The sequence below is a fragment of the Myotis brandtii genome, unplaced genomic scaffold (genome assembly GCF_000412655.1).
Source record: "Myotis brandtii unplaced genomic scaffold, ASM41265v1 scaffold32, whole genome shotgun sequence".
Taxonomy (NCBI): Eukaryota; Metazoa; Chordata; class Mammalia; order Chiroptera; family Vespertilionidae; genus Myotis; species Myotis brandtii.
This window is the reverse complement of record NW_005362269.1, coordinates 927,838-950,499: the sequence shown is the minus strand read 5'-3', so window position 1 is coordinate 950,499 and position 22,662 is coordinate 927,838. Positions and strand designations below refer to the sequence as shown.

At 52.6% G+C, this 22,662-nt stretch overlaps 1 protein-coding gene across 4 annotated transcripts in view; it reads right to left on the bottom strand.

Annotated features, from left to right (window-relative positions):
* Positions 1 to 5,849: 5,849 nt before the first annotated feature.
* The window catches only part of ARHGEF37 (Rho guanine nucleotide exchange factor (GEF) 37), a 35,551-nt gene continuing 18,738 nt past the window's right edge, over positions 5,850 to 22,662 (bottom strand). For all 4 annotated transcript variants that reach the window (XM_005870462.2, XM_014543081.1, XM_014543079.1 and 1 more), the window contains 9 exons: positions 21,986 to 22,185; positions 20,511 to 20,641; positions 19,744 to 19,848; positions 17,440 to 17,550; positions 16,123 to 16,452; positions 14,534 to 14,662; positions 11,032 to 11,227; positions 9,441 to 9,598; positions 5,850 to 8,765 (listed from right to left, as the gene is read on the bottom strand). In XM_005870462.2, the coding sequence (XP_005870524.1) occupies positions 8,556 to 8,765; positions 9,441 to 9,598; positions 11,032 to 11,227; positions 14,534 to 14,662; positions 16,123 to 16,452; positions 17,440 to 17,550; positions 19,744 to 19,848; positions 20,511 to 20,641; positions 21,986 to 22,185 (1,570 nt within the window). In that variant the 3' untranslated portion in view covers positions 5,850 to 8,555. The remainder of the gene's footprint in view (positions 8,766 to 9,440; positions 9,599 to 11,031; positions 11,228 to 14,533; positions 14,663 to 16,122; positions 16,453 to 17,439; positions 17,551 to 19,743; positions 19,849 to 20,510; positions 20,642 to 21,985; positions 22,186 to 22,662) is intronic.

Below are 22,662 nucleotides of genomic sequence, written 5' to 3'. Positions count from 1 at the left end.
GGAAGCCAGACCTTGGAGCTCTGGCCTGGGAGGTGGCCAGGGGGTTGCTATGAGGGGAGAGGATGGATGTAGAAATTTTTTCAATCGTTTGTGTATGTGTCATTGTAGGTGGGTGTTTTGTTTTTATGTTTTTAAAAAATTTGTATTTTATAGTTGCTGTTCTGACCTATGGCTTCTTTCTTTTTGATCAGGAAGGAGAGATGAAAAAGAATGTGTGATAAAAATGTTTAGAAATGTATGGGGGTGGGGGACGAGCAGGGCAAAGGCAGACCCACAAACGCTGGTCTTATCAGGAAGGCTATCCACAAATGCGCCCTGGAAGAATGAAGTCATGATGGCCGACTAGTCACAGGGAGTATCTGAGGACGTGGTCACAGTTACAACCTTTGGCCTCTTATGACATCCACTTGCTTTCAGTTTTGAAAGAGCGTAGGCAGTGAGGGGCTATTTTCCAGAGTCTGAGGTGGTGAAGGGTCAGGAGCACACGGCATTAGAGGAAAGGTTGACGGCACGGGGAGTGTTGGCCCAGAAAACTTGGGTGCAGGGTCACTGCCCGCACAGCGGGAAGGAAGACGGAGGAGGGGGCGGGAGGGAGCCATGCGGCCTGTGTGATCCAGGATCAATCATTGTTAAGCGCGCGTACGTTCCCAGTACAGGACCAAATGCTTCCATCCTTATCCCCTTTCAACATCCCAACAGCCCTTTGAGGTAGGACTATTTCCTGGTTTACCCACAAAGAGGAAAGTGAGGTTTCTAAGAGATGAAGTAACTTGTTCAACGAGGTTACACAGCTGGTCAGTGTGGAGTCAGGATTGAAACTCAGGTGCTTTGCAATGTGAAGTCTGGGCTTCTGACCACCCCAGCCTCTAGCTGAGCCCTTCTCCCAGGTCCCGCCCACCTGGCTCCATAGCTGCAATCCTGGCCTCAGGTGGGAGGGTCTAGGCAGCACCTCCAGGGCTCGGTAGGAAGCCCCTGCATTAGAAGCCCCTCACCTGGTGCCCAGCTCTCCATCTTGTCTCCTGCCATGATCTCCATGTCTTTAGTGGGCCTGACCCTGGAGTCTCCAGGGCGGGTACTTGACCCTCAACTCAAAGATGGGACCCTGCTGCCCACTCTCTGACCTTGATCTCTGTCCTGCCTGGACACTAAGAGATAATTGTCATCAAGTGCCCCCTTGGGGCTCTAACTGCCTGCTGGGTACTAGCTGCCGCCCCCGACGCCCCTGGGGAGTGTGCCCTGGGATCACCATGCCTCCCAACCTCCCAACTCCTTCACCTGACTTGACCCTCTTGTAGGACTGGCAGCTGGATCTGTGTCCCCAGCCCTGGCTCTGCTCCAGGGGAGAGGCCAGGACCTCAATCCCAACTGTGACACCAGCTTATCCCGTGAAATGCCTCCGGAATGAGGTTCGCGGTGGCTGGGCTGATGGACAGATTCGTGTTCGTTTTTCAGCTTGCAGCTCTTGACACATAGGAAACTGTGTCAGGCACTGGGTTCATTGTGTAACTCCCTCCTGTAACAACAGCCCATGAGCCCCGTGAGCAGTGAAGAGAAGCCGCAGTGAGTGCTGTCCACGCACCGGCCTCTCCCCAGGCCAGAGGCTGGGCTGATGTGCCCAGAAGCCCAGAGACCCCAGAATCAAGACCAGCAGCCTCTTCCCTGGCCAGAAGCCCCGCTTCCTGTTTCCTTTGCCTGGGCTCACGGCCCACCCCTTCCCGAGCCAGGGCCAGACACAGATGCTGCTGAGACGCCGTGCTGGAAGGAGGTGACCGGCTCCCCCTGCCACAGCCTGGCTCTGCTCTCCCACAGCAGCCCTGGGCCTCCTCTGTGTGTGTCTGCGCTGGGCCCTGCAGGAGCAGCCTCAGCTGTTCAAAACCAGGAGCGGCTCAGCAGACTCGCAGCCACTGGACCTGGAGTGTGACTCACTCGGCTGCTGTGTGCAGCTGAAGACTCTTCCCCGAGTTCTAGGTGGGGAAGCAGGATGGTCCCTTGATGCAGGGAAGGTACAGCCGACCTGGAGATGGTGCCGCTCCTCCGTGAGGGCTGGGCAGCCTGAGGCACCTGGGAGCCCCACAGTCCCACCTGTACACCCAGCTGCTGAGCAGCATTCCAGTCACTGTCCATTCAGAAAGAGAACCGCTCTATTCATTCTGAACAGAAGGAATTCAATACAGGAAGGAGGTCGCACAGGTGAATGAAGATCTGAGATGTGCCCTAGAGATTAACAGCAAAAAGACACTCCAGTTCTTAGGCTGGAAGGACATGGGGACGAGGCAGTGTTAGTCGTTTCCAGGATCTGCGGCCACGGGACAGAAATGGGACACACAGCCAGACCTGTCCAACAGGACCTGAGGCCTGGAGGAAGGGGCTAGAGCCACAGAGAAGACCAGCCACAGGCAGAGATGCTGCCTGAAGCAGGGAGGGAGAAATGCCTCAGGTTCTCCCCTCCTCCCGCCTGCCAGTGCTTCCCATTGGCCAAACCACCAGGAAACCAGAGGGCAAAGGGGCCTGGGAAATGTAGTTGCCTAAACTACTGAGCCGAACAGGGCAGGGAATGACTGTGAGAGCAAACAAGCAAATACCCATCTCTAGAGATGTGAGATGCTCAGAGGCTGGCAGCAACTTCGATGTCCGCGCTAGTCCAACTTTCCGGGGGCTCGGGGCTTCCCAAACCTGCAGCCACTGCTTAGAGCTCTTTCCACTCACAGAGTCCAAGGATGCCCGAACCCCTGATGACAGGCAGGTGGGCCCGAGGCAGGGAACCCAGAACCACCCGAATATCCTGGATCCATGGGGGCTGCCTGAGACCTCAGGATTAACTGAACAGCAGCTGCTGATGCTCACTAGCCCAGCCATAGTCAGCACCTATGACAAGCCTGGCCGCCACCTTCTCTTCACTCCCTAGTGAGGATCCGGGGGCCCCAAAGCTGCTGGGTCCCTTGGGAACACCCCAAGAGCATGCTCCTGGCTGCAAGGCCTGATCATTTCCTGAGCACCTGCCCAGCATGTCCGGGTGCAGTGGGCAGCAGGAAGCCCTATGGCTGGAAGGAGGCGGGAGAGTCTGGGCCATTGGCACCCATGAGCAGTGTCCTGGATGGGAAACCTGGCCACCCTGACCCAGCTGGCAGGATCAGTGATAGCCAAGGAGGGAACGTCTCAGGAATGTCTTCGGAGTGTGACAGCCAAGTCCAGCCAGGCCCTCAGGAGCCAAGACCAAGGGGCTTCATCTACAGAGGGGAATGGCCAGGCCTTGTCACCATCCTAGAGAAAGGCCCTGCAGACCCTTCTCCGATGTCAGGCCATCTCTTCTACCGTCCCCATCATAACGACAACTGTGTTTGCTGAGCACTAATGAGCCAGCTGCTGAGCTAAGTGATTTTTACATCAGTATCTCGTTTAATCCTCAACAGGGCCTTGTAAGATAAGTGCGATGGAGACCCTCACAGGTGAGTCAGAAAATATGGTGCACAACCGAGTGAAAGCTTGAGACAAGTAATGGTGGCATAAAAGGAAACAGTTCTCCCCAGAGATCTAACGTAGAGAAGGAGATGTCTGATGAGTCAAGTGGAAAGACGGGGAGGCATTTTACAGGAAATATAAAGATATGAAGCCAGTTCTTCAGAAGAGATCCGCACTCCGGCAGAAGCTACAAAGGGGCGGCCAGTTGTGGCCCGCACAATCTCCACGCAGAAGACTTCCCTCACATCAAGAGAGTAAAACAAAACCCTTCCAAGTTCTAACCAGGCCCGACCCTGCTTAGCTTCCGAGATCAGATGAGATCGGGCAAGTTCAGGGTGGTATGGCTGTAGACCCTGTGCTCAGCTGGTTAGAGCGTTGTCCCGATGTGCTGGGGTTTCAGGTTCAATCTCCGGTCAGGACACATTCAACTGATGGATGCATGAATGGGTGAAACAACAAATTAACATCTCTCCCTCTCTCTCTCTCTGGTTTGTGGCTTCTCTCGAAAAGCCAGACTATCTGGCACCACTGGGCCCTCATCCTGATGTGGCAACAGAGGCTGGAGCCAGGAAGCCGCTCCCTCTTTCTGAGCCTGTATCCTTGGGAGCAGCACAGTCTCCACCGCTCCCTAACGTCTTTCACCTGGTCCTGCCTCTGATTTGCACCACCTGCCCAGTTTGACTCCATGGAGCCGCGGGTCCTCCCACAGCTGAATTGTAGAGCCCTGCTGCCACCTGGTGGTCACAGTTCACATTTCCTCATGGCACAGCCGTGATGCTCCTCATGTGATACCATTTCTTTCATTTACTCCTCTCATCCACCCTGTGAGAACAGGAATTGTACCCATTTTACAGATGATAAATCAGAAAGGGTAAGTTCAGAAATTACCAATAAGAAAACAGATGAGCTCTGGGGGAACACCCTGTAAAGTATACGATCGTCTAACTACTAAGCTGTACACAAAATAATATCAAATGTAATTGAAAAAAGTAACACATATATACATACATACATACGTAAGAGGAAACACATGAGCAAGGTTAAGTGAATGGGTTGTTCGGGATCCTAGCTCCTTGTGATGTTGCCAGGAGTGGAAACCGGCTCTGCCTGCACCCTGGTCCATGGTATTTAGTCTCTTCCCTGCCACAACAGGCCCTACACGGACTCTTCTACACTGGAAGTTGGGTCCTGGCGAAGGGAGCCAGGACTCGTAGAGATAAACCAGAACTCCACAACGAGCAGGTTGGAACCGACCGGGGAGGCCAGGGGAGACTGGGGACCTCATCCATCTTCACATGCAGATAAGTGTGTTTGCTACTGCCTGTGGGCAGGTAGGCCTTGAACTCAGGTTTTCTAAGGCAAAGTTCTGGACACTCTCACACCGCCACACGACCTCCCAGGCCCGAGAAGTCCTCTCTTTTCTCTTCACCTTCCTCAGTCCTACTTACCTCACATGGCCCAGCACCTGCCCCAACTCTTCCAAGACGCCTCCGTGACCACCTCAGCCCCCTCAAACCTCCCTCTTGTCTCCTGCCCTGTGGGGCCAGGTAACTGTGTGATGCTCGTATGTCTTGGCTCTCCAGCTGCCTGGGAGGTTCCTCAGAGGCAGGGCTTCTGTGTTCCCCTCCCCTCTGGCATGTTTATCTGAGCAACGGGTATAGAACCTCTCTTACCTGAGGCTCGTGCACCCTTAGGGAGCTTCCAGGATGAACCAGAGCTTGCATCCTAACATACAGCCCTGGGCCTGTCACTGCTCTACTTTAAACCTTTTAGTGCCCCCACCCCCCTGCATAGCCCTCAGAAAACCAAAGCTCCTCACCATGCTGACCTCTCTATACCATCTCTCACTGCACCCACCACCCCTACACACACCATGTTCTCGCGCCACAGCATTTCAGTTTCCTGACCAACAGTGCTAGCTCTTACCTCTGGGCCTTGGCACATGCCCTCCCTCCCACCTTCACTCAACCCTCGTTACCCATCAGGCCTCAGCTTGGCTATCACTTCTCTCAGGAAGCCTTCCTTAGCTGCCGGTCTGAGTCAGGGCTGGACACCGACCCCCCTCTTCTCCCTCCCCCCCGCCCCCCCGGGCTCTGGTGGTGTCTATTATTGCCCTAACACTCACACTGCATGTAACTGACTGTTGACTTGCCTTTCTCACCAGACTGTGGGCTTTGGGAGGACAAGGCCCCCATCTGTCTGACTTCTTGCTGTATCCCCAGCAGCTAAGGCCGACTCCAGGAGGCGCCCAAGGTGTGCGGTAGACACTCCTTAGTGAACACACGAATGAATGAGGAGCCATTTTTAGGTGTACCAAGTGCCCAGAGAACAAATGTCACCCAGGGGAATCTGACTGTCCAATGGTTAGAGTCACACAAATTCAAGAGGCATTTTTATCTTTGAAGTCCTTTATTCCCATTGGTTCACATCAGTTATTCACCAAGCTAGAGCTCATCACATGAACCAAGAATCCACTCATCCTTCCTTTGATATTGTCATCTTGTCCTCATGTCCAAAACTGGGCTGGGGCCCAAAAGGTTAAAGAGGGGTCACTCCGCTGCAGGGAGCAAGGGACACCCCTGTGGTCCATCTTCCACTCTTAGAAGATTTGTTCGGTTCACAGGCAAATACCTTAGCAAGCTCAACAGTGAAATAAACAAGACACAGTGCAGTGGTCCTAGGCATTGGGGGGGGGGGGCGGAGAAGGAGCACATAATGCAGAGTCTCCTGGGGAAAATCAGACCATTCTCCATCTTCTCAATATGCATTTTCTCACCCTTCAGTGACTTTCAATCTCATCCCCTGGCCCACGAGAAACCATATCCATGTGCTACTGATACATTTTTATTTTCCCTTCATGAGATCCATTTAGTTCCAAGTGTATTTCCGTTTCCTCCCTTGTACCTACAAGAACATCCAATTTTGTTCAGGTCCCTTTTAACGGCACTTAATAAATATACATTCTGGGACCTGACAGAACAGGCTGTCCTGTCTGCAGCTGCCTGTTCAGAACCTCTGCGTTGGCACAAGGCTCAGAGGGGCACGTCCTGGCTTACAGCTTGTGGCCATTTCCGACCCCAGGACTCTCTCGTCCACCACTGCGTGCCTAGGGCAGAGGTTCCCAAAATGGCCGTACACTAAGCACCTGGGGAGCGTCCTGAGGTCCTGAGGCTCAGACCACCCCCTGGCCAGTTCCATCAGAATCTCCGGGTGGGGTCCTGGCTTGAGGCACAGTGGGAAGCTGCCCAGGTGACTGCGGTGAGCAGCTGCGCTGAGAAACCCTGAGCGAGGGTTCCAGCCCAGGGCAGGCTCTCGGTAAGTACGGTGGGACCACACATGGATTTCTTATTTTATCTGCTCCCCTCTGCTTCCTGTTTCTATCAGAAAGCTGAGCAGGAGAGAGAACGGAAAATGAGTCAAGAGCATCTTATAAAGTGAACTGGAGCTGGGAAAGGAATTGTGGGGACCAGCTTCTCTTGCATTATGCATTCTTCACGCTTTCACAAGCCCAGAGGAGGTGAGGTGCAGACTGTCTGGCACAGACGTGTATATACATCTTAAAAGCCCTCTAAAATCCAGGCACTGCAGTTATAACCACATAGAGATGTTCTTGGAAAGAAGTCTCAACTGCCACCTGTTTTTACACACTAACTTGGGTTGGCCCCAAATTTTGTCGTTTGTATTCAAGATCGTGCTGGGTCACCCTTGTGTTCTTCTGTGAGCCTCGCAATTTATCTCCGCCCACAGTGACATCCTAGAGGTGATTCAACAGCAGCTGCACCCAGAATTGCCCCAATGGGTCAGTTTTTAGTGAGGGGCTTCCATTTCCAGGTTCTAGGAAGCCATGACAATAGGTTTGATCTCACCAAGTTCACGAGCTTGGCTCCTGGACTGCAGCATTGAGAAGGAGCCTGCGGAGGACCCTGGGTTTATGGGAAAGGACGCCGAGTGGACGAATAATGCCTGCCGTGGGCACGGGAAGTAGCAGAATGAATGCTGATGTGGGGGCCAACCTGAGACCACTTCCGGCACATCCTGCTACCGACGGTAACTTACATTTATATGCGCTTCACAATTTGCTTCCATGCCCTTCGCCTCATGCTATTCTCACCGCAATCCTGTGAGTTAGGGCTTTGTGGATGGGAAACCTGAGGTTGTGTCCTAAGTGGAAGTTCCCACAGTCACCTGGCATCCATCCACTGTTGCCCCAGGCCCTCAGTGGCCTCCTGAAACCACCGGGGTCCCCTACTTCCAGAAACAGGAAACCAAGCCATGACCTAACCTCCCCGCCCACCGGGCCTGTAGTCACCTGCTTCAGTTTCCTCTGTGATTTGCATGTCCCTTTGTGCCCTATTCAGAGAACACAGCAACGGTGTGCAACTGCTTGGCAACAGCCTCGCACACCCCACCTCACACACCCTCCAAATCTCTCCCCTGGCACGGGCTCTGAATGTACCTACACACATTCCAGAACTGTGACTTGGCCACACCCACGCCCAGGCCTGGGCAAGACTGTCCTGGGAACCTCCCGCTGCCCCAACAAGAACCTGCTTCCCAACTAGAGAGGGCTCTCAGGGGCTCACTGCCCAGGACAGCTCACTCCCAGCAGGGAGAAATAGAGACGACCGACCAGTCGGCTGCGGTACCTCCTGGACCACATGCAGGAAGTGAACTGTCAGGCCAGCAGCCCTGGACTTCTCCGGCGCCCCTCCCTACACCCAAACAGCACACGGGTGACATTCGCCTGGGCAGCCCTCTCCATGGGCAGGCCTAGATGGGGGCCCCGGTAGGATTGGCCATTGGCGACGGCAAATCCTTATCAACTTGACCTGCCATCCTCCATGCTGTGACTCCAGGCTGGAACAACCTCCTCCTGAAGACAAATAAGCCGTCCTGGCTGGAGCCTTCCGTGCCCGCCCACGCCAGGCATTGTGCAAGGGCAGCGCCCAGCTCTTCTGGCTGCCTCCTGGGTGCCCTTCACCCCACGCTGGCCTGCTCTCCCCTCCACCCTGCCTTCTCTTTCTTCTCTTCCCTCCTGGGGTCACAGCCTCTAATCCTCCTCATCCCTTGGCAACTTGGACTCCAAGGAGGGCAGCCTAGGGGGGCAGACTCCAGCCCCAGGGAGCCGGGCTTGGGGCCCTGGCCAGGAAGCTGGAAGGCACATATCCCCTCCGTCCGGCCACCTCCACGAGGCTCCATTCCGGGTTCCCCTTCTTGTCCGGGGCCTGCAGGACAGTCACCGGCTGGCCTGCCTGCAGACTCACTTCGTGGCTGTTTCTGGCCACAAAGGGGTACATGGCGACCACCTGAAACATGGGAGTGACACAGCCATGGTCAGGGTGGGAAGACAGACAGACCCCCCCCAGGAAGGCTGTTGATCCCTCCCAGCCCATCAGCCCCCACTGCTGGGCAGGCATCGCCTCCCAAGCACATCCGAGGTCTTTCTGTTTCTGGGGCTCCCACCGCTGACACCCACAATGAGGCAGGCTCTGTCCTAGTGCTTTGCCTGGTCTTGACTGTCACAATTCTATGACTCTATTTGCCCCGTTTTTCAGATAGGGAAACTGAGACTCAGAGAAGTTAAGGGACTTATTCAAAATCACACGGGTAGTTTTTAATGTGTTCACCTGGCTGTGCAACCATCACTACTGTCGAATTCCAGAACATCCTCATCGCCCCAAAAAGAAACCCCACACGAGTCCGTGGTCACTTCCCATCCCTCCCTCCCTCAGCCCCTGCCAACCACTGGTCTTTCTGTCTCTGAACATTTGATGTGCATACCATCACACACTACATGGCTTTCTGCGTCTAACTACATGTGGGAGCACGCACTGGCACGTCCTTTCTCTGGGTCCCACCCCTGGCCAGGACACTGGTGTGGCCACCAATCAAGGCCCCAGACTCATTGGTAGTGGACCCTCCAGAGAGGAGAAAAATCAGAGCCCCCCTCCAGACAAGCCCCCCTCCACTCCCAAACTCACCTGGGTCCCGGCTGGGACAGAGGCAACTAGGGCTGGGGTGGGCTCCGGTGTCGGATGCGGGGAGTCCTCACGAGGCCCCGCCTGACCCCTGAGCTTCTCCTCCCGGGGGACGATCTGGTAGGGCTCCAGTTTCCCCGCTGGCACGTACCCTCGATGTCCTGCGGACATACCAAACGTGAACTGGCTACAGGCCACCTTCTCCACCACCTCGAGTGGGAGAGGAAATCACTGCCGTGCATGGATGTCAATGCCTCCAACACAGCTTCTCAGCACTAAAGGGACATCTAGGAACCTCTCAGCCCCCAACCCCCGATCCCCTGCACACGCTGCCTCTACCTTCTGCTTGCACACCCCCAGTGACAGGGAGCTCATTCCCTCCTGAGGCGACCCACTTGGTTCTGAACACTCTGACAGAGAGAACAAGTTCTCCTCAGTCTGGGATGAAAACTGCACCTCAGGTCCCTTTCCCCTGAGGCAGCTGCTTCCTCGCCCAGGACAGCCTTTCCCACGAGGCAGACATGGCCTTTCTCTTCTCCAAGTGTCCTGGTTCCTTCTCATGTGGCAACTACTCCAGTGCTGCTCTGGCTGCTGTTGTTAGGAACGGCCACCCTAGTGCCAGGTCCCGCACTGATCATCTAGTCGTCACACCAACTACCCGTTTTACTGCTGAGCGCGCCCGGCTGGGAGAGCTGCGACCCTTCTCCCGCTTTACGCAGCTAGTTCAGTGGTGGGATTGGGGTCCACGCTCAGTCCTCGCCACCCGGGAGCCTGGCTTTAATCCCCACTCAGTTCTTTTCAGCTGAGTCATGAGACTGCTCTTCCAGCATTTCTGCTGGATTTATCCTGTTTTCTTAATGTTTTCATAGACTCACTTTTTAAAATCTGGTCTTGTACTATACAATAATAAATAAAGTCATGGGTTTATATCCTAGTTATTTTTCCCAATAAAATTAATATCCTTAAGTAGCAATGGTAATGAACTGTCTGGTGGGGGGAACTGTCCACAGACCCCTCCCATCCTCCTGTGTGACCCCAGCCTCTGGGTCACATATTCTCTGGAAGATCCATCTCTTCCTGGATTCATGGTGCCCCTTCCCTCCTGGTCCATCTCTTCCTGGGTTCACGGTGCTCCTTCCCTCCTGCCCGGCTACACTGGGGCGCCCAGACCTGAGCGCCACACCCCCAGGTGTGACCAGTGCTCAGGAAACTCGCCCTCATTCTGGACATCAGACGTCTGTCCACGTAGCCGGATCCAAACACCCCCTGCTCTGTCTCTCAGGGTGATGCTGAAGTTCTGCCCAGCCCCCTGGTCTGTGAGGTCCCCAAGGCAGGGTCCTTGTCTCCCTTACACAGCGCCCAGCACACAGGGTGCCTGATAGCAGATGTGGCAACGAAAGACTGAACTCCTTTTTGGCCTTTCATGCACCACCCTGATCTGGCTATGCTCCAGGCCCTGCATTTCACCTGGGCTCAATTCCCACCTTGGATTTGCATGGCCAGACTCTGACCTCTGAGGGCACCTTTGTCTCCCACTGGTCCTGTTGGGTGGTTTTCCCAGAGGGAGGGGAAGGGCCCACCAAGTCCCACATACCCCCAGTGTCCACCAGCCAGCGGCTGCTGTTGCCTTTGGTGTCCTTGTTTTGAAGGAGGCCCACGATTTGGCCCCGAGGCAATGACAGGTCCAGAGTCCTAGACCCGCTGGTGTTGCTTGTCACCTGGTACAGCTTTCCCGGGCCATACTTGGTCAGGAGAGCCTGCACCTGACGCTCAGCCCCTGGCAGGAGCGGCTGGGGAGAGGAGGGATAGAGGCAGTGCTTGAGTTAGCGTGTCAAAGCTGGGGCCAACATCTGCCCCACAGTCCCCTGCCTACTAGGCAGCTGGGTCAGATGAGAAACACATGCAATTGGTATCCAAGAGATCTCACCTCATTTAATCTCTAAAATCCCTAGCCTGTTTGCTCAATGGTTAGAGCATCGGCCTGTGGACCAAAGAGTCCCGGGTTCGATTCTGGTCAAGGGCACATGCCTTGTTTGCAGGCTCCTCCTCGGCTCAGACTCTGGTCAGGACGCATGCAGGAGGCAACCAATCCATGGGTTTCTCTCACATCGATGTTTCTGTCCTTCCCTCTCTCTTCCACTCTCCCTAAAAATCAATGGAAAAATATCCTCAGGTGAGGAGTAACAAAAAAATAAAATAAAATCCCTCCCAGGTCTAACCTTCTGGAGTTTTCCAAGTTCTACTTTCAGGTTCTGAAATTGCTCAGTCACAGAGATCCAGTTTAGGTGCTCTAAATCCTGCCCCTAGCACCAGGCTAAGTTGACCCTCAGGGAGGTGCCTGGTATGGATCTTTCAACCCATTCGATTGTGAGCTCCATGCGGCACCAGACCTTACTCATCGGGCACCTCAGCCAGCACAGGGCAGACACAGGGAGACCTCCCACACGTGGGGCGGAAGGGAATGCTGCCTTTTACCCCGTGAGTTTTCAGTCCACCAGTATTTACTGGGCCCTACACGTGTTTACTGGGCACGGTGAGCCTTGTGAATGGTGCAGCAGAAACACAGGAGCGAGTGGGCTGCCACCTCGCTGGGAAACGACTCAGCTCATCCCACAATCTCCTGGCAGGACCTTTGTTTTTCATTCACTGCTTCCAGCAAAAGTATCAACAAGAGGGGATTGGGGTGACTGTCCCCTTTTTATAAAACAAAGAAGAAAGGGAAAATGTTGCATAAAGGTTTACAGTGTATTCTCTTTCTCTTACTATATACATATGGATGTATTTACACTCACCATGTTTCTGTGGTTAGTTATTTCTGGGTAGGGAGGTGCTGGGTATAGGGAGATCGACAGAGATGCCCTCGGGGACATTTGGGCACAGACTCTGCCACAGCCCATACTCCAATGGGTTCACTGAGTCAGGATCAAGAACCAGGAGAACCCAATGTTTCAAACAGGCCCTAAAACGGACGTGTGGCGATGGGGCCGCTTATTTCAGACCGGTGGTGCTAACCTGAGTGTGAAAGCCAGTGGGGTAGCAAATACGTGCCTTCTTTCTCAAGTCTGGCAGCGCCTACCTGTGTAGAGGACAGCAGCTGTCCCCGGATGGGCCGCCTCACTTCTGTGGGTTCTGTTCCCTTAGCCAAATAAGGCAGGAATTTACAGGAGGGTGTGTGTGTGTGGGTGTGTGTGTGTGTGTGTGTGTGTGTGTGCGCGCGCGCGCCAATTGTCAACACGCACTGGTATTATTATGTTCCCATTTGTTTCTTCCTTTTGTTTTTCCAAGTCTTCTCTTTTTTGGGGCAATCAGCATGGATTGCTTTTCCAGTAAACAAACACACACACACACACACACACACACACACACACACACACACACACCTGTCATTTTGTTTTAAGTAGAAAGAGGGGGGAGGTTCCTGTGACTCCATTGAGGGCTGCTCTATTCTTTCTTTTCTGCTCACTTCCTCTCCCCGAGTTGCAGGGCCCATGTCACCCCCCAAGAGACCTCTGCTGGGGCAGCCTCAGTGTGGGGGGGGAGTGGACAGCTGTGGACCGAGGAGTATCAGCCCCAACCCTTCGGAGCGGACACGCATCTCCGATGGTCTTTGACGGTCTCTGCCCTGTGGACAGGTGCGAAGGCTGCCGGCATCGGCCAGCGCTACTGGGCCCCTTTCCTCGTCTCTCTGTGTCTCCGGGCCCCCTCTTCCTCCTGGGGAACCTTGGGTGTCTCCTGACCCTTCGCTTCACATCTCACATGTGATTGAACACACAGTTTCCATTTTCTGAAACCCTGGGAGCCCCGTATCCCTTCAGCTACTTCCGTTACTTTTAAAACATACACTGTGTGGGTATAGTCAAGTGGACTGACTGAAAGATACCCTTCCCTCATATTTTAGAGAAACATACTTTACCAAAACAGCACTTGGCCATCCAAAGTTTTGTGAACCATTATGGAGCATACAAACTGCATTTAAAATAAATCACGGGATGTAATGTACAACACAGAGAATATACTCAATAATATCATAATAACTTTGTACCCTGACAGATGGTCTTACCATGGTGATTATATCTTAAGGTATATAGATTTTGAATACACCAGACACTAATATAATATTGTATGTCAACTATACTTTAATTTTTTTTTAATCCTCACTAGAGGTTATTTTTCCATTGATTTTTAGAGAGAGTGGAAGGGAGGGGGAGAGACAGAGAGAGAAACATTGATGTGAGAGAGACACATCGATTGGTTGCCTCCTGTGCACACCCCAACTGAGGCTGGGGATCGAGCCTGCAACCGAGGTATGTGCCCTTGACCGGATCAGGCCCGAGACCCTTCAGTTTGTGGCCGATGCTCTACCCACTCAGCGAAACTGGCGAGAGCAACTATACTTTAATTTTTAAGAAATTCCATAGTGAAAAGAAAATTTAAATGTCTTAATTTTTTGTAAATTTTCTTTTTTTTAATCCTTGCCTGAGGATATTTTTATTAATTTTAGAAAGAGAGGAAGAGAGAGGGAGAAAAAGAGAGGCAAACCTGGATCGGTTGCCTCCCACATGCACCCTGACAAAGGGTCAAACCTGCAACCTGGGCATATGCTCTGACCGGGAATCGAACCCCTGACCTTTCAGTATCCAGGACGATGCTCCAACCAACTGAGCTACACTGGCCAGGACTTAAATGACTTCTTATTTAAACTTGTTACTCATTCTGAATGCTCGTATTTGAAGCAGGTTCAGTGAGAAGGTGATAAGGACATGGTAAATTTTGATGAAAATTTTGAAGAAGTTCCAGGTTTTGAGGTGTTAAATGCCACTTGCTCATTATTATTCCTAATTTCACTTAATCGTAAAATGTTTGGGCTTTCTTACTCTTGACCCATGAGTTCTGTTCTCTGATGCTTATTGGCCTTGAAGAGCATGTGTGGATGGGAATGTGAATCCCACCCACACCCACCCCAGCTCTCAGAGAGAAAGGAGAGAGGGAAAGGGACAATGTGTCCCTGGATAACAGGAAACATTGAAACTACAAAAGGGGGAGGAAGTAGGGGCTTGAGCCTCACCCCCTTACAGAGGATCAAGGAGGTCACTTACTTGAACAGTGGGCGGTGTCTGCACTTTCTCGAAGTTCTCTTGAAAGGAGCGAAGCTGGTGACCGGTCTGGCCCAGTGCGTCCTCCACCAGCTTCCTGAAGGCCGGCTCCGAGAGGTGGTGGTGGGGCAGCTGGGTAGGGACAGATACTGTCAGCCCACAGTAAACCCAGGTGCGTTACGATGGGCCTCTGTGTCCTGGTCAGCTGTCGTTTTTGTCTGCCTAGCGCCCCACTTTCCTTTGAGGAAGTGTCCTTCACTGGGGGTCCAGCAGAACTGCCCATCGTGGTGCTCTAGCCACAGAAGTGGCAGTCACGGTGCCCCCTCTCCTAGGCCCCATGATTGGTCCAAGGATCGGACAATGGATCCAAGTGGGGCCAATCGGAGTCCTCCCATCAGATTTAGGCCGTGAAGGCTGGGAATGAGAAGGTCATTCTTCCTTTGGATTCTGAGATGGGAAGGTAAGAGCTTGGAGCTGTTAGGAGCCACCTCTCCCACCGCACAGAGAGAGGCCTGCCTGAGAACAGAGCCAATCCAGAGGGGACAGAGCGAGGGGTGGAGTGAAGTCGAGCCCTGCTGGGTACTGAATTCGTACTGAATGCAGCTGAGTCTCCGGCTCCGTACCCTCATGGTCTCCCAGTTATGCAAGACAATACATTCTTCTTTATACCTGGCCTGGTCTTGAACCCAAGGGGTTCTGAATGATGCTCTGTCCAGAGACTTTGGCCCTGTTAGGCATCTCCTGCACTCTGATCAGATAATCGAGGAGTGAGTGAGACCCCGCAGCTAACAAAGACACGTCCTCTCTGTTAACAAACTCGCTGCTCTTGATTCTGATTTAGTGCCTCCTTTCCCCCGTCCCCAGGATGCAGACAGACTGAGGTTCTACCATGCAGGTCTTTCCCAAGCTCCATGGATGAGTCCATCAATCACTGACAGGCCCTAACATCCTATGTTATAGGACCCACCAAGACGTGCCCTCTTTCTGCTTTCATAGAGTTGACCTCCCCTACCGGCATCTGTAACACTCCCCAGCCCCGCACATCCTAGCCTAATACAACGGGGTCTGGAGAGAACCCTAGAGGGCGGGAGGAGAATGAAAATATCCTCTAATCAGATTTCCCCTCTGCCTTTAGGAAAGATAAATGCTTCTTCCTGCAGTTGGTTCAGGCCTAATTCAATTCAAAAGGAGTATCTGAGAGAGAACTCTGTACTAAATGCTGTGAGGGCCCCAACGAAGAAAAGCCTATAGTCCCAGCCCCCCTCAAAGAGGAGAAACAGCTGTATCCATCACCCCAGGAGGCAGGCTCTATAAAGTGCTAGTCTCCCAGCAGAGCCTCTGCTTCTGAGCTCCAGAGCCTGGAAATGGCCTGGAGTTCCCGCTCCATCCTTGCTTTTATGATCTGACTCTACTAATGGAAGGAAAACAGGCATGAGAGAGATCAAGAAGGTCCCCACAGCCTCCTCCTCAGCACCTGATGGCCTGTTTGGAAGGCCCAAACTCCCTCTCTGCTCCTGCAAAAGACGGCTGAAGGGGCTGCATGGCCTTGCCTGGCTATTCTCCAGAGGTGCCCCCCGTCCTGGAGGCCTTACCTGGGCCAGGCTGCTCTCTGCCCTCTGCAACACTTGCTTCGCAAGGTCCCTCTGGAGAGCCATGAATGTGCCCAGGATCTGGCCCAGCCACTGCACGGCCAGCTGGTTAAACTGCGGGAGCTCAGCCACCAGCAGGGAATTGAGTGCCTGGTACGTGTGCCGGGCCTCCTCCTCCTCGTAGGTCACACTGCCCTCCTCCAGCAGCTTCTCTTCTAGCCGCTCAAAGTCCAGTAGTTTGTCCAGACGTTTCTTGATCAGGTTCTGAGGACCGGCCAGGGCTTTGGCCAGGCTGCACAGCGGCTGCCCCACCAGGTCTTCCAGCCGCCGCTTCTGTGGGAGAGGGGAGCTTGGGAGCCCAGGAAAGAGGTGGCAGTGGGTGGGCACCGGGGAAAGGGAGCTTTGAAGGTAGGCAGGCCTGGGCTCCAGTCCTGCCCCCACTGACTAGCTGTGACCTCTAGCACGCTATCTAACCTTTCTGGGTCTCAGTGTGCCCATCTGGAAAATGGGGACAGTGCTGGTAATGAGGTTAGCAGAGTGCCTGGAACAGAATAGGTATTTAATATGTCACTTCTTTTTTAAAAAAATAGATTTGAATTGGTTTCAGAGAGGAGGGGGGGGAGAGAGAGATAGAGAGAGAGAGAGAGTGAGAGAAGAAGAAGAAGAAGAAGAGGAGGAGGAGGAGGAGGAGGAGGGAGGGGGGAATCATCAATGATGAGAGAGAATCATTGATTGGCTGCCTCCTGCAGGCCCCCTACTTGGGATTAAGCCTGAAACCCGGGTATGTGCCCTTGATTGGAATTGAACCTGAGACCTTTCAGTCCGCAGGCTGATGCGCTATCCACTGAGCAAAACCAGCCAGGGCTAATATGTCGCTTCTTAATATCGTTACTGTGCTTGGATAATGAAAAAGATGTGGTATAGAGTGGTAGTCAAAAGCATAGACTTTGAGGCTCAGATCCAAGCTTGCCACCGACCATCAGAATAACGTGGGTGGCCAGCCCCTCTGAGCCTCAGCTGTCATTTGCAGAATGGGGCTATTAATAGTACCTGCCCCTACGCCCGTAAACAGTGCTGTGAGGATTAAATGAGGTGAAGAATGCGAAGTGCTTAGCGAAGTGCCTGGCAGACAGTGAGGCTCAGTAAACATTAGCTGGGGCTATTTTTATCGGTAAAACACTAAAAATAATCTCTGCCTTGCTGACTACCCAGGGTAGTTATGGATGTGACAATGTGTGAAGGACCTGGCACCTAAATATTATCCTTATAGGTTCTGTCACCTGCCCAAAAAAGAAAGAGGAAGGGAGAAATTCCACTCACAAACTCAGGGAAGGCCTGGAGCTGAAGGTCTCTTGCCAGGCTGCAGTACTGCCCCACAGGCCCCGCGGGCATGTCCAGGTCATATTGCTGCGGCCGGAAGCGGAGGAAAGCCTGGGCCAGGACAAATGAGAGACAGAAAATCATGGCCCGTCATGGACATCTCACACCAGCATCCCCTGCAGCAGACCCCTGAAGAGGCTGTCCAGGCCGCCTGCACATCCCCTGTGACAGGGAAGCACATCCTATTCTGTCCTTGGACACCTTGGTTGATTAGACAGTTCCTCCACCCGTGGTCGGCAAACCGTGGCTCGCGAGCCACATGGGGCTCTTTGGCCCCTTGAGTATGGCTCTTCCACAAAATACCACGTGCGGGCGCACACGTACAGTGTAATTGAAACTTCGTGGCTCATGCGCAGAAGTCGGTATTTTGTGGAAGAGCCAGTATTTTGTGGAAGAGTCACACTCAAGGGCCAAAGAGTCGCATGTGGCTCGTGAGCCGCGGTTTGCCGAGCCGCAGTTTGCCAACCACTGTCTAAGCTGAGCCCAGCTCTCGTGGCTCAGTGGTTGAGCGTCGACCTATGAACCAGGAGGTCACAGTTCAATTACCAGTCAGGGCACATGTCCAAGTTGCAGGATCGATCCCCAGTAGGGGGCATGCAAGAGGCAGCCGATCAATGATTCTCTCTCATCATTGATGTTCCTATCTCACTTTCCTTCTCCCTTCCTCCCTGAAATCAATAAAAATATATTTTAAAAAAATAGAGATACTAAATCGACATCTTTCTCCCTATTCCAGCGCTTCCCAAATTCACATATCTGCATTCCTCCCTTAGGAGTTTTTTGCCATGTCTATATTCCACGTGTTCTATTAACACTTTTCTTTAAATCAACTAAGCATTCCTACTTAAAACAATGCATTTAAAAAAACAAATATCTTATGACACTACCATAAAGGGAAAGCCAGTAATAACTGCCATAAATAGTCATGGAAGAATAATTGCTGTGAAAACAAAATTATGAAGTTCTGCCTGGATGTCATTGCCTGCTGAAGGCTCCCAGCACAAGACTGCCTCTGCCATGTTAGCAGCCTGCCAGCCAAAGAGGCTTTTCCTGGACTCAGGATGAACAGAGGGAACCACTCTGTCCCTGTGGGATTCCATGTAACCCTGGATCTGTCCCGTAAGTCCTGCCTCTAGGAAAATGCAGCCCGAAAGCCTCCAAACATCACCCTCCTCGACAAAGCCAGAGTGTCTCTCCTGTGCCTCTGGCTTCTTCCCTCACAGCCGGAGTGTTTTCCCTTCCTTCTCCCTGTGCTGCTCAGATCCTTCCACTGGGGGGCCAGGATGAAGCAGGAACAAGCAGGGAGATGTGTCTACAGAGGAGTCTGAAACGACCACCCTGCTCCTTGTACGTACTTCCGGTAATGCCACCCCAAGTCCCATTATCCAAATAGCCCATTATCGTGTGACCAAAGCTGGGTTTGCGCAAATGGACATGCCTGAGAACAAAGCCACGTAAGAGGGACACAGTAGATGGAATGAGTCAGCATCGATGACAAGAATGAGCAGGGATTTTGGCACAAGGAAAATAACATGCTGGATGGGAATGCAAGCTGCTGTTCCTGTAGGCTGAATTCAGTTTATAGAAATATATTTCCTTGGTCCTGAATAACACTTAAATTTTCATTTCATTAGCTGTTCCCATGGGCATGTTGTGAGATTTCACCTAAAAGTCTGAATTTCCAGTTTTCTTTTTTTTCCTTAAAATCAGAACTGGCTGACCAGGGCCCACAGCAACCACTCCCCTGATTCAAGTAATAACTGCCCCTTTAGATTTTATTCATTCATTCATTCATTCATTCAAGTCATTCAAATTCCAAATATTATTATATGTTGATTTAATTACCCAAAAGGTCTCATAAACAGACATTAGGCTTTGTATACATGGACACTTCACTCAGTAATGTTACCTACTTGGCCCTTTAAGCACCCAAGTTTGTCACCCCTGCTCTGGGTGCCAGTCTGACAGGGTTCTTCTGAGGGTTCTGACCCCAGTGAATTTTTATCCTGCCCAGTTGGAACCCCAACCCGAGAGCTCAATGGGCTCAGAAGCTGCCCATGTCCTGTGGCCTGTCGGCCGAGGAGTGCCTGCCCCGGGGCCCTCTTCTGGCCTGCAGCCAGGGAAGACCTCTTCCGTTTGGTTCCTGCAGCTGGTATTTTTGCCAGCTTGTTGGATGGGCCCTGCACGCCTTCTGCCCAGGGAGCCCAACCCAGCCCCACCCACTATTAACCACAGGATCCTCACCTCCAGATTGTCCAGGTAAGCTGCCACATTGTTCTTCAGCTCAGTCACACACAGCGACACCCAGTGGAACCTCTCTTCTAAGTCATCAAATTCCTTGTCTTCTGTCTGAGAGTCAAGTTATTCTTGTGAGAGCCATGAAAATCCACAAGGGGGCAGTGTGCACCATATACCTGCATCCCCAAGTCTTCATTGGGGACCACCTTTCCTCAGATCTGCCCCAAAGCTGAGTGGGACAGTTAGAGGCAGGGAGTGCAACTTAGTGGTTTTGTATTCAGACCACAGAATCAAATACACAAGCATATGAGTCCTGGTTCCCCTGCTTCCAAGCTGTGTGACCTTGGGCAAGTGTTTGACCCTCTCTGAGCCTCTCATCTGCAAAATGGGGGCGGGGTGGGGGAGGGGAATAGGAACACCAACTTCATTGTGTGGACCAAGTAGTGCCTGGTTCACAGTAAGTACTTAATCAGCCTGAGCTGCTATTGGTAGCCATCAATCAAAGCTGGGTCCATGCCCAGACCCAGAGATTAGCTCTGCTATCTGTGTAAAGAGGTCCCAGAGAGAAAGTGGTACAAGGTGCCGCGGAGAAAGCCCTCCCCAGGCTCCACAGAATCAAGTGGGATGCCAACTCCGCCTGTGCCCGCTATCACTGCTGGGAACCACTTCCCTCCCTGAGCCTCATCTCCGAAGGCAGTCTAAGCACCCTGGCCCACCCCTGCACAGTCTTGCTTGTCCCTTGAGATGTGACCCTTCCCCCTGCCCATGCTCACCCTCAACACGAGCCCCGCCTCCTGCTTCAGCAGCTGGCTCAGCCGGGTGGTCTTCTTGGAGAGGGTGTGCGTGTTGATGCGGGCCAGCCGCTCCCGGAGGGTGAGCTGCTCCACTTTGGTGTACTTGGAAGCTGCACCGACAGAGAGGGAGGGCGTGGAGACAGAAGCTGACCCAGGAGAGCCAGCATCCAGCACAGCTGGCTAGGCACCTGACCGGGCCCTCTTCTCAACGTCAGGGTCACCCCCATGAGAGAGGTGGTGAGTCAGGGAGCACAGGCACAGGGCTGAGCCCTCACTCCGAGGTGTGAGCCCCGGCTGAACAGCCTGCTTGACTTGGATAAGTCGCCCCTCAGGTCGCAGTTTCCTCATCTGTAAATGAGGCCAGCCAGCTCGTGGGACTGCTGGGAGGATCACCTAAGATGATAGGTCCAGATCTACTTTCTAAAGAACCCAAGTGAGAGGTGATTTGCCTGAGGTCCCTCAGTCACTGTTAGCCGGGCCAAACTGGGCTCAGAACTTCCTACTGATTGCCTGACCCCAAGCCTGAGTTTTAAACCTGGCTCTGTCCCTTATCAGCTCTGTGACCTGGAGCAAATGACTAACGCTTCCAGTTTACCCAACTGTGAAATAGGACTAGCAGTGCCAGCCTCAGAGGATCAAACAAGATAGTAAATGAAAAACATGTCCTAGTTAGCTCTTAGCAATAAACATTAGCTAAATTATCGTTATTATACTGTCTCGGTTGTGCAAATGAGTTTCTCTCTCCTTGGGACATTGCTTTATTTTTCCCCCCAAACCTTTCTGCTTTAACAATCTGAGAGGCAGGATCCCCACTTATCCCCCTTCCCTGCCGAGGTATATACACAGCCCTTTGCCTCCCTGCCCTCCTCACTGCCCCCCACTCCCCCAGCCATCATTTCTCCTCCACAGTATAGCAGCCATGTGGTTTGGATGGAACTGCTCCCACTTTAGTTCAAGGGGTGGGTGCTAAGTGCTATAAACCAATCCATATAATCTCATCCCCCTCGTGACAGTGATTGGTTCAAAGAACTAAGCCGATCAGCTCATGGCATTCCCCTAACCATAGTGATTGGTTCAGGGTGAGCACATGACCCAAGTGGGTCCTATAAGAGTGAAGCTCCAGTTTAATTTTGATGGCTAAGAGGAAAAAGGCCCTGTCTTATCTTGGGGGGTGTGGTATGCAGATGTGTATCTTGGAATAGCAATAGCCATGTAGTACTATGAGGGAGGCTATCTGAACATGAAGGTGACACACAGTAAAGAACAGAGACAAGAGAATTATAGGGAAACTGACCCAGCAACCTGATCAAACCCTACCCAAAGGCCACCTACCTCTGGACTTGTGGTTACATGAGCTACTACCTCCCCTTCATTGGTGAAGCCAATCTGATATGAGCTTTTTATAACTGGAAGTATGCTCACTGATGTATCCTCTAAATTACCCAAGTCCTTACCCACTTCCTTGCGCCTCTTGTACTCATTGATGTTGGTGTTCACGTCCTGGAGGGCAGAGGTAGCCCTCTGGAGGACAGAATAGGCACTGGCATCGGGAAGTGTGTTCTCCAGAATTTTCTGCAGCAGCAGTGGGTACTTGGTAATCCTCTGCAGAGGGATGACCAGTAAGAAACTGAGGCCCGAGGGTCCAGCTTGTGGCCTGAGGGAGAAGGCTGGTATTAGGTAGGAAAAGGCCACCCTTGGGGGCATCAGGGGGCCTGTCATTGAACTCACTGAGTGATCTCAGGCAAGTCACCTCCTTCTGTGGCTCTCAGTTACCTCATCTGTAATGTGTGAGGTCTAGAAGTTAGATGGATGCTGCTAGTTCTCATTTTACCCCCTTTATGGACCTTGGTTCCCCATTTGTACCAAACCCAGTGATCAGTTTTATGCCCTCAGCTTATTCATTCACCCAACAGCAAACACGGAAGACCGCTCCCTCTTTACCGAAACACTTCTCTTTATTTGGCCTCAGAGACTCCCTCTGTCTGTCTCCTACTCCACAGACCGCTCTCTTGGCCGATTCTGCTGGCCTCTCTCCAATGCTGGGTGCTCTGGGGCCTCCTCTCCTTCCTCTTCACCCACTCTCTTACTGACTTCATTTAGTCCTATGGCTTTAAACACATCCAAAACGCAG